The following is a 12,183-nucleotide window of genomic DNA, read 5'->3' on the forward strand; positions in this document are numbered from 1 at the left end:
GAGCTGAGTTCATATTCTAATGTTATTATAAATTTATATAAACGAGTAATTCTCTAAGTCCTGCATGTCTTTAGGGACAGTATTGAAGAGTTCTCTACTACAGCAATGATAAAATGATGAAATTTTATCTCCCTCCCACTCCCTCTCCCTCACTCAGTTTTAGACAGCATTGTCTTCCTTAATATTAACTCTGTACTATTTGTTTATAATCTGCTTATACTCCTCTTATTTGTTTTGCCAATTTTAAATACTGTCAACTCTATCTATTCCATAACATGGCAATTCATGTCCTTACTCCGTATCCCATCATCTTTCTTCCTTCTGGGCTTAATTTTTTAAAAGATTTTATTTACTTATTCGAGAGAAACAGCACGAGAAGAGGGGGAAGGGAAGAGGGAGAGGGAGAAGCAGACTGCCTGCTAAGCAAGGAGCCCAATGAGGGACTCGATCGCAGAACCCTGGGATCATGACCTGAGCTGAAGGCTGATGCTTTACTGACTGAGCCACTCAGGCATCCCTGTGCCTAATTTTTGCCAGTATTGTCACTTCCTCATTTTCACTGTGTATATTTATATTCCATCATATTACCCTAATCCTTCCATTTATTTTCATTGGAAGTCTAAGGTAAAATATGATCACAACCAGTCCCTTCGTTCTGGTTTTCCCAGTTATCTCCTAATTGACTAAGTTCATTCCCTTGGAGCTCTTCAAGATGGGGGCATGGGACCTGTATCCCCAGTTCCTGAATACACATGCTGTGTATCCATAGCTGCCGTGCCTGAGTGGCAGCTGGGCTGAATATAAATCCTGGGGCACCCTTTCCCTTTGATTATCTTACACATGGTGCTTTACTGTCTTTGGGTATGAAATGTCATTGTGGAGAAACTGAAGCCAACTTGTATTATTTCCTATTTTAAATGACTTAATATTTGGGGAAAGAAGAAAGTATGACTACCCCCAAAATTCTTTAAATCTCAAGTCCAATAACATACACTAGGATCAGTCTCAGGGTTGACCAATCTGGGTTGATTTTCCCTGACACCCAGCAGATCTTATAGTATGTATATTCAGGTATTCTTCTGACAATGCTGGTGACTTCCATTAAACTCTTCAATGTCTATTTGTTTTTATTTCACCATTTTGGTTGCCATCCTCAGAGACTCCAATTATGCAAGTGTTGGATCTCCTTTCCCTGATCTGTCATTTTCTCTTTATTGTTTTATACCTCTGTTTTTTAATTTCCATATCATTTTGTTGAACTTCATCATTTCTGTCCTCTGCCCCCTTCCTGTGTTTTCTAAAGTGGCCATTCTGCCCTGCACTCCTTCCAATTTCATGTGATCTCCTCCTTTCTGGAATCCTACCAGTCTCTTCTCATCTCATCATCTCTTGAGTTCTTTCATTTCTACCTTGATTCTGACTGTCCCACCTCTGAAAAGTTCACAGCTAAGTATTTCATTTCATCTGCTCCTTGGCAAAATTTTTCTGGTGATATATATCCTCTTCTTTTGGCCAAATTTTGATTTATATCTTCTTTTTCTTTTTCCATGGCATTTTTGAATTAATGCCCTGATAGTTCTTTTATGATTACTTGTCACTAAATGTGTTGAATTCTCCTAGCCCAGTTACTTCCTTTGTTCTGGCCACAGAGGCAGACTGCTTCCTGCAAATATGGCTCATCTCTTTGATTCTTGTGTGGCTCCACCTCTTTCACTTCTCTAAACTAGACCAGGTCTGAGAAGCATTTGTTGCCAGCCCAAACCTGACTCCAAAGTTCCCACATCCATCATCATGGACAAGGTGGATCACTTCTATCTTTCATGGGGAAACCTTGACTTCAGGAACTTTTTTTAAACTACTTATTATGAAAGTTTCCAAGCGCACACAAAAATAAAGGTGACATAATAAGCACCCATGTGCCTATAACCTGTCTTCAATAATTCTCAACATTCTTCTATTAGGAAGAATGGGGTTTTCTGGGATCTGCTACCACTATGACCTTTCATCATTTTCTCTTCATTTACTGCCGAGTGGCTTCTACCCAATCTTGGTTGCCTCTGGACAGCCCTTGCATGTATTTTGGAGTCTGCGGGTTTTATTTGTTTCCAACTTTTACTGAAAATGGAGTTTGTGGGTTTGAATGATTTCCAGAAGAAAAGGGGAAAAATGCTGACTTATGCAGCCATGTTCATACTGGAAATCTCAATAAAATACTTTTAAAATTTCCAAGTGGTAGGTCTTTTTGCTTAAACTTTTGTTATTAATTTCTCATTTTATTGCATTTTAATCTGTCTTGTATGATTTCTGTTTTTGGTAATTTATTGCTAAACTAATATATGATCAAATTTGGTAAATATTCTTGAGCAATAGGAGAAAATATATTTTTTAATTATTTTTATTCTCTATTTTAAAGCTACTTTTGATGTAGCTTAAAAAATATTTTACCTTGTTATTCAGACCTCTTATTTCTTTATTTATTTACTTTCTGCTTCATCTGCCTAGGAGAGAGATGCATTAAAATCCCTAATGCAACTTTAATTTCTCTCATCTCTTCCTTCTATTTGTGTGAAGTATGAGTTTACATCTTCCTACCATTTTTGCTCTAAATATTTCTAAGCTTCATTGTCCTGTACAGGAATATTTGGGCATTTTCTCATTGAGATGTGTATCTTTTATTTATATAAAATATCCCATTTTGTTTCCTTTGCTTTTTACTTTAAATTATATCTGTTTCTCTTTTATTGGCACTTACCTTATTTTGTATGCCAAAATATTTATTTTTTAGACATTCTAAGTTGTACTGTTTTAGACCTACCTCTTAAGGACAGTCCAATGAATTTTGAATTTTATATAGTTTGAGAGTTCTTATCATTCAATAGAGAAGCTCAATATATATCATTTATTAGGAAAACAAATATGTATTATTCTTTTTCTGTTGTATTTTTCTATGGTTTCTGTTTTTTATGCTTTCTTGTTTGTATCTTTTGTTTTTCCATCTTTTGCTACTGACACTGCAAGTTGCATATTTCCCCCAGGCTAGTAATTTCCAAAATCTGTTTTTTTTTTCCCTCTACCCATTGTGTTCTCCATTCTCTCCGTAATGCTACAGGCTATTTTTCAAAACCTCATGGTGGTGGTGGTGGTGGTGGTTTTCTTCTATTTACTTATCCTTAAAGGACCAGTGTTCCTTCCAGGTCTGTTTTTTTTCCCCCAGAAACAGGTTGAATGCGTTTTTGTTTTGGACGGCCCATGTTCACTTGGACGCTGTCAGAGATCTCCTCAGAGAGGTCAGGCTGGAGGGCAGGATGCCAGTTCCATGTCCGGCATCTGAAGGAGCAGCAACGGGGGGCCAGGGCCATGGGCCACGCTGGCAGGAGTCCTCATTCTTGGTTTCTCTCATTTTCTGGCAAGGCCACACTACCACATGCCAGACCTAATGTGTCGGACCTTCTTCCTGGTACACAAGTTTAGTCTCTTTGCCCAGCCTCACACACCCAACTGCAAATCAACTAAGAACTTGCTGCCTAAGGTGGCCTGTGCCTTTGGGGCCACTGCTCCCCTCATTTCTGCACATCCAGGCCTCCAGACACAACTCACCCAGAGGCCCACAGTGCATCAGAGACAACTTTTACCACCTTGTAGAATCACCCTCCAAGAGTGGCCAGCCAAGACTTTCAGCCAGCAGAACAACCTGAAAGCCCAGACCACCCACCATTCCCACTGGCCTCAAATCCCATTCCACTGGTCCCCTTTGAGGTGCTCCTCTGCATCTAACAGCCTTTGCATACCTTCTCTAAACAGGCGTTCCAGATAAAGCAAGGCAAAATACAGGACACCCACTCAAATTTGAATTTCAAATAAATAACAAATAATTTTGTTACGTAAGTATGTCCCAGGCAATATCTGAGGCCTAAGACATACTTATCTAACAATTACAGAAAATACTTATACTAAAATATTATTCCTTATTTATCTGCAATTCAAGTGTAACTGAACATCCTGAACGGATCTGGCAACCTTCTCCAGGACTCTTTACAACTCCTTTGGGGAGTAACTTTGAGTCACCTCTGGTTATCTTTTTTTAAAAGCAGTCTACTTTTTAAAAAGCATAATTGTATTTGTGGAATTTCCTCAAAATACCAGAATTTGGCTGACTCATCCCTGGCTTAGTTTTTGTTTGTTTGGTTGACTTTGGGGGAAAGGGGGTTTCTTTTCTTTTCTTTTTTTCATGGAAGCAAAGTTTACCACATTTTTATATCTGTTAGGCAGTTTCTGTCCCAGTTGTAGGGGCAGAGAAGTCAGAGCTACATTCTCAAACTGACTTCCCTTTTTATTTTAACACAGATTTTTTATTATAGAAAGTTCAAATAACTTTAAAAGAAAGGGAATAACCTAACAATTCCCATCTCCAGCTTTAACAAGTACCCAGATCCAAGCTTTAACAATTTTCAGTATTTTGCAATTTTCATAATTTTTAAAATATTTTGAAAATCTACCAGAGGGTCACTCACATCAACTATCTTCCCATTTATTTTTCTTTTCTTCCTTCCTTCCTTTCTTTTTCTTTTTTTTTTTTTTAAGCATTTTAAAACAAATCCCAGGCCAGGCATGATTTCACCCATAAACACCTCAGTATTTTTCAACAATCTTCCAAAAATACTTTCTTGGTTACTCCAGCCCACACTGACATCTTGCTCTAAATCGGTGGGTGACCCTTCTCACCTCAATTAGCTCATCAGGATTCATCAGCCCCCAGGCACCAAATGAGAAGATTCACACATGTATTCAAAGGAGGTGACATATGTGTACACGATTTGTCTCCCTGTGGCATCCCCGATGTCCCTTGTGTGTGCCCAGGGACTATTAGACTAAAGGGCACACTGTGGAAAGGCCTCACCTTTAGAGTGTCAAAGCCCTTCTCCAAGTATGAGCCGCACTTCTCCCTCTCCCCTGTGGAGGCAAAGAATTTGCTCCACCAGTCGATGAACTCCTCCTCCTGAGTGGGTAGAAAGAAAGAGATCACTTCAGAAACAGAACTTGCCAAGCAAGGCCCTTCTGGACCAGGCACCTAGCAAGGCCGATGGGCCAGCACGGTCTTCAAAGCTCTCCTGTTGGGTGAGTTCAGGGGAGCAGACCCCTGGAACTCCCCATCCCTCCAGAGGCAGGCTGCGCAGACCTGACCAGAAGAAAGGTTTGAACATCTGCTCTACCCTGAGAGGCAGAAGTTCCGGTCCTGGCTCTGGCCCCCATTCATTGTGTGATGCTGCTAAGCTCTCGGGTCTCTCTTCTCCTTTTTGTAATGTGGACATGAGCCCTGTGGTCCCCCTGCATTCCATGGATGTACCAAGGCTGAAATCAGAAGGTACATATGGTAACTCTTTGGGAGGAAATGTCAATAATGTGTTACTTATGAATACAATGCAGTAGACCCAGGAAAACTCAGACCCCAAAAAGCTATCCTGTCTCCCCAACCCCAGGAAAAAAAAAACAACATCAGAAATCAGAACTTAGCCTCTCCAAGGTCAGATCAAGGCAGAATCCCTGAAAATCAATAAATGCTTACAAAGGGCCCATTATGCAAAAGACACCATGCTACATGGGGGACATCAGGTAAAGAGACGTTTGCGATGACACATTCTCTGCCTTGTCCTTCCTCCACTTACTCATATTTGTAGAAGACAGACAGGTCTCTTGGAGCACACACTGGTCTCCTCACCTTCACACATCCTACACATGGTGTGTCTACAGGTCTCCTTATTTCTTTTGTCTAGAATGGTCCTCCAACTGTGTCCTATCTAGTGGGTGTCCTGTCATCCAGAGAGTCAGCAAGCTTCCTGAAGGCAAGATGGTCACTCAACCTCAGGTTTCCCTCCAAGCCCTCCCTAGGGCTGGGCACTCAGTCTGTGCCTGTCAATACCTTTAAAACTCACCCAATTAGTGGGAAAGGCCAAGGACTAGGTGTGAAGAAAGCTGATCTGGAACTTGCTTTTCCTCCTCTATAGGAGAGGGTGTGTTAGGAGATCTCCCAAAAGTCTGGTCTGATACTATTAAATCAACTAGAATGTCTGTCATGGACATTCTGGAAACGCTGGTGGCTCCCTTTAAACTAATGCTCAGTCCTTTGAATCCTGGCTTCTTAAGGGTGAGAACCAGCTGGAACCAAGCCAAGGGTACCTGAACCGACACAATGGGGAGAGGGTAGGATGAGGCTCTCAGAGTCTCCACCTATCCTGGCAGTGTGGCCCTAACACCCACATCGTGGTCAGAATGTGATCCCCAGACACACAGCACAGAGCACGGGTACCAGAGGAAGGCTGAGTCTACACACAGTCATTGTCAGACCAACTTACCAGGAGGTTCTTCGGCAGCTAGAGGAGAGGAAAAGCCATTCAGATGGGTTAATATATAGTGTAGCAGAGCTTTCTGGCTTGCAACCCCTCTAGAAAAAGCCAGCATAGAGCAAGGCCAACCCTAGCCCTAAGCCCTAATGCTTTAAGATCAATTTAAAGAAAAAGATGCCATGGGTGAATAAACATATGCAGGCATATATATCAAATGCATAACACAGAAAAATATATTTACACAGACATGCCCAAGGGAGATGTTTATACTGTAATGCCATACACCCCACAAGAGTACACACATAACACACAGGCACATATGTACACACAGAACTGTTAGACCAGAAGCCGGTTTAGATAATCCTCCTAAGTCTTCCTTCTCTTCCCCACTTAAATATTTGAGTTTATGATCAGGCTCAGAGTCAGGCACAAATAGGCACTATTTGTTATTCCAAAGAATAACAGAAGCACATTAATTGTGGGAGAGTTTTTACACTTCCTACAGTCTTGAAAAACCAAGCAAATGAAAAAGAAAAAAGGAGTATGAAGGCTGAGAATCTGAATAATACCACTAACAATGTCAATTAAGAAGACAAACATGTGATCCAACGACAGAAAATATACCTTCTTTTCCACCACCATCGGAGCACTTAGAAAAAAATTAAAAGCCACAAGCAGATCTCAATAAAGTCCAAGATAAACCTGTATCAGTCACATTCTCTGACCATAATGCAGTAAAGCTAGAAACTAATGAAAAATTTAAAGATTAAAATTCTCAAACTTTTAGAAATTTAAAGGCACACTTTTTAAACCCTCCTGGGTCAAAGAGAAAACCAATCTAAAATCACAGATACTTAGCTAATACCAACAGTGACAGGGCTATGCCCCCAAATTTGTGGGTTAGAGCAAATTTGTCCTCAAAGGAAAAAATCAGTCTTAAGTGCTCTTGTTTTTATATAAAGGAATGAAAATAAATAATGATAGCTCAAGAAATTACAAAATGAAAAATAGGAAGACCAAAATTTGACAATGATGAGTAGAAATAAATACATTAGAAAGGAGAAGAGTAGTACAAATGATAATTAAATCTTAGAGCAAACCTTCAAAAGACCAATAAAATAAACATTTATCAAATCTAAGATCTAGAAGCAGATACACCACTAAGAATGAGAAAGATCAAATAGAAATACATTATGGAGAGAATGAAAATATTCAGAGATTTACTACCACCTAATCAGTGACAAAATGGGAAATGCACATGAAGCGGGAAATCTTCTAGAAGAGTACAAATTCCCAAAATTAATTCAAAAGTAATAGAAAATGAAGAGATCAGTAATCCTGAAAGTGAAAGAGCTCTCAAAGAGGTACATCCAACACAGACATCAGTCAGGATGCTTCCTTTGGAACAAAGTTCTAGCAGTCTCTCAAAGAATAAATCACTCTTTATTACACACACACACACACACACACACACACACACACACGTTAATCCCATTCCTGAATAGAGACATTAAGATAATAATAGATTACAGCAGATGTGCCATGGTCAAGCTGGATTATTCCAGAATGCAGGAGTGGCTCAGCATCACTGATTAAGGAGAGAAAACCCACATGATCATCTACAACAGAAATTTACAAAATATGGCTCACTGGCCAGCCACCTGCTTGTGTAATTTAAATACAGTCTGTGGTGGCTTTCCAGCTACAACAGCAGAGTTGAGTAGTTGAGACAGAGACTTTAAGTCCCCCAAACCTAATATACTTTCTCCCTGGCCCTTTAAGAAGAAAAAAAAATTGATTGATTGATTGATTGATTGATTGATTGATTTGAGGGTTGGGGGGACACCAGAGCTCTATCTCATGACCCTGAGATCAAGACCATGAGTTCAATGCTTAACCAACTGTCCCACACAGGCACCCCTATTCTCTGGCCCTTTAAGAAAAATTTTGCCACCCCTGATCTATAATGTGCAAATAAGAAAGGGGGAGAAAGGAATGATAAAACTTTTCAGTTATTCCTAAATGAAACTCTCAGTTCATTCATTCCCATTCACTTACTCTCATTCAATTAAGAATAAAAGGAAGCTTTCCTAGCATTTAAAAGGATATCTTACAGTAATGTACAATGTTGTGTTGCTCCCTTCTGGAAATTCTGAAATTCTCCCTTCTGGGCTTTTGCACATATTGGCCTCTGCCAATAATTTTCATGTGATGTGGATATAAAAAAGCAATAAATCAGGGTTACTTATTATTATTGGCAGAGTTCAAATCCTGCCACTCCTAGCTGTGTGACCTTAGATAACTACTTAACCTCTCTGTGCCTTAATAATCTGTAAAATGATCAAACAGTACCAATTTGATAGAATTATGGTAAGAAATAAAGGAGTCAGTAAATATAAAGATTTTAAAATAGTACCTAGCACCTAAGTGCAATGTCAGTATTTACTGCTATCACTGATCATGGTATTACTTCTTCGGTGTGGACCAGGTTAGCTTCTTGGCCAAGGGCTGGCTCTCTCACAAACTGCCAGCGGGAGCATAGCTGGCCATAGTCTTTTCCAGAAGGCAACCTGGTTGCATGTTTCCTCGGCCTTAGAAGTGTACACATGCTTTGAACCATTAACCTGTCCTAGAAATCTATCCAAAGAAAGTAATCATAGATACACATAAAGATTTAACTTCATTTATTATTGTGAAAAATTGGAAACAACTTAAGTAACAATAATGAACTGTTTGGGTAAACTAAATACCCACGTGATTAAGTATTATGCAACATTTTAGAATGATGCAATTGAAATAGATTTATTGGCATGGAAAGCTATCCACAACTGATGAGATTAATAAAAGGTTAATAAATGAATAATGTGATTTCATTTTAGGAAAAGGACAAAACCCCAAATGTTCATAGCAATTACCTATGAATGGCAGCATTATAAATGTTTTGTTTATTCCTTTTATTTTTGTGCATCACTCAAAATTTTCTAAATTTTCATGATGTGCATGTATTCCTTACATAATTTTAAAAATTAAAGATTTTAAAAATAAAGAACAATAACAGGACTTCAGGAAAAAGTGTCACCAAGAAAATGAAAAGATAATCCACAGAATAGGGAAAAAAATGTTTACAAATGATCTATCTGAGAAGGGATTTGCAGCCAGAATATATGGAGAACTCACACAACTCAATAATAAAAAGACAAATAACGCAATCAAAAAGGAGCAGTGCATTTAAATAAACATTCCTCTAAATAAGACCAGCAGACAGATAATAAGCACAGGGAAAGGTGCTCATCGTTAGCCAACAGGGAAACGCAGATCGAAACCACTGTGAGAAAACACTGCATACCCACCAGGACGGCTATCATGAAAAGTCTGATAGTAACAAGTGTTGGTAAAGCCATGGAGAGACTGGAACGCTACTGATAAGAACATAAAGGGGTATAGTCACTTTGGAAAACAATCTGGCAGTTCTTCAAAAGGTTCAACAGAGAGTTATCATATGACCCAGCGATTGTACTCCTAGTTATATAACCAAGAGAAATGAAAAGTTACATCTACACAAAATTGGTGCAGGAATGTTCAGAGCAGCTTCATTCCTAACTGCCAAGAGGAAGAATCCAAATGTCCACCAGCTGGTGAATGGATAAAGAAAATGTCATATATCCACACATTTGGCAATAAAAAGCAGTGAAGAATTGATGCACATTACAACATGGATGAACCTTGAAAACAGTAGCTGAATGAAAGAGTCACAAAAGACCACATATTATATGATTCCATTTATATGAAATGTCCAGAAGAGGCAGATCTGAAACCAAAAGTAGACAAATGGTTGCCTAGGACTGGGAGTGGTTGGGAAGAACTGGCAGGTGACTGCTCTTGGGTACAGGGTCTCTTTGGAGTGATAAAAACCTTCTAAAATTAGTGTCAGGTCAGTAAGCATCAGGCCTCAGTGCCAACCAGACACAAATGGATTGAACTTGAGCATTTTGAAGATGGACAGCTACTTGACCTTGTACACCAAAGACACATCTACCAGAAAGAGAAGACAACGCTTTCTCAACATAGGGACTAGAAATAAAGGAAGAGTTGAAAGTGAGTCTTGTTTTTTCCTTTTGGGAAGAGGATATAAAGTGGTGTATTGTTTTAGTTACTCATTTCTTTTAATTAGAGTATACTCAAATAAATATAAAACATTTTAAGAGAATGTATTTACATGAAGGGGAAAATATACAAAACTATAATTTTCTGTTTCTGTGAGTTCTTTTTGAAATTTTTTCTCATCTATGGTCATTGTCATAGTATATATATTATTTTCTATTCTACTTTTCCCATTTAATGTTATTTTATTAAACTCTTGCAATAACTTAATATTCATTTTTCACTTAATAAATTGTATCATATATTTAACATTTCAAAAAAAACCTTCTAAAATTGATTATGGTGATGGCTGCAAAACTGTTAACATACTAAAAAATGCTGAGTTTTACACTAAATAGGAACTTGTATTATATGGATTATCTCAATAGAGCTGTTAAAATAAAAAGAAACAAATGATCACATACAAGCTTATAACCTCTAAAACAACAACAAAAGCAGGAATCTTGAGTATGTATTCTAAGGAATTAAGAGTTAAATTATTTTTTTTAATATTTTATTTATTTATTTGACAGAGATCACAAGTGGGCAGAGAGGCAGGTAGCGAGAGAGGGAGAAGCAAGCTCCCCGCTGGGCAGAGAGCCCGATGTGGGGCTCAATTCCAGGACCCTGGGATCATGACCTGAGTTGAAGGCAGAGGCTTTAACCCACTGAGCCACCCAGGCGCCCCTAAATTATTTTTTTATAAGAATAATCAAATGGTCACCGAAAAAGACCTAAATCTTAGGATACCCCATTTTCCTCAAGAACCTCTCTCAGCTGTAATTTCCTTGTCCTTCAAAGCCCAAGGCAAGGTCCAGCAGCTGGTTCTCCCCGCAGACACAGTTGCCGCAGACACTGGCAGTGGTTGGCCTTTCTAACTCCAGGTTACACCAGCAGGCCTGCTGCTCAGTGGCTCCTGTCCCCCTCTTCTTCCTGCATCCCCCAGGCTAACGTCTTCTAATTCTACCCCTTTGGCAGACACAATACGTGCAGCAGAACCATAATTTGTATACTAATTAGTTTATCTTTTTATTTTGCAGTCTTCTGCTTACCCCTTTGATCTTCCCTGTTTCTACTCCCTTGCCCTTCTCTGGAAACTGTCATACTTTCGGCCAACCCAACCTGGGTTTAACTCTATGCACATCTTCTCCACACAACGAAATGTGGCCAGAGGGGAAGAGCAAAGGAATAGCTGCTCTCATTCCAAGTTCATGTCACAGCCTCAAGTGGGTCCCAGTGCTGTCTATCCATCTCCCCTCAATTTCCCAGTCCTGGAATTCTCCCATCTCCTAACACCACCTTCCTATACCTTCTGCTTTTCCCTCAGACCTCCACCACCTTCTCCCTCTGTTCACTCTTGGCCAGTGACCCTGCTTCCTCCTTCTCTTGGAAAGCATAAGCAATCAGAAGAGAACTTCTGCAGGCCCTTGCCAGCACCTGTACCACATCCCACCTTCCCTCCTGTCACCACGTGTGCTCAACTTGCTCCCAACCCAAGGCCAACCCCTGTACTCATGCTCTAGGTCCCATACCCCTGGTCTACTCAAGACACCACTCCATGATCCTCCTTACCCTCGCCCAGGCCACCCAACACACATCTCTACTGGGTCACTCCACTATCATTCAAACAGGGGACACTAGTTCCCTGTCACTTAAAGAAAACTCTCTTTCTCCTTTGGCTCCCAACTCATTTCTTTCTCCC

The 12,183-nt window shown here is 39.6% G+C and overlaps 1 protein-coding gene across 11 annotated transcripts in view; it reads right to left on the reverse strand.

Moving 5' to 3' along the window:
- The window catches only part of DYSF (dysferlin), a 203,591-nt gene that overhangs the window by 28,257 nt on the left and 163,151 nt on the right, over positions 1–12,183 (reverse strand). For 10 of the 11 annotated variants that reach the window (XM_032873665.1, XM_032873662.1, XM_032873659.1 and 7 more), the window contains one exon: positions 4,898–4,996. In XM_032873665.1, coding sequence (XP_032729556.1) covers positions 4,898–4,996 — 99 coding nt within the window. Of the gene's footprint in view, positions 1–4,897; positions 4,997–6,350; positions 6,369–12,183 lie in introns of all 11 variants that reach the window. The other variant, XM_032873658.1, reaches the window with a different exon arrangement.

The sequence above is a fragment of the Lontra canadensis genome, unplaced genomic scaffold (genome assembly GCF_010015895.1).
Source record: "Lontra canadensis isolate GAN:19392208 unplaced genomic scaffold, GSC_riverotter_1.0 scaffold50, whole genome shotgun sequence".
Classification (NCBI taxonomy): domain Eukaryota; kingdom Metazoa; phylum Chordata; class Mammalia; order Carnivora; family Mustelidae; genus Lontra; species Lontra canadensis.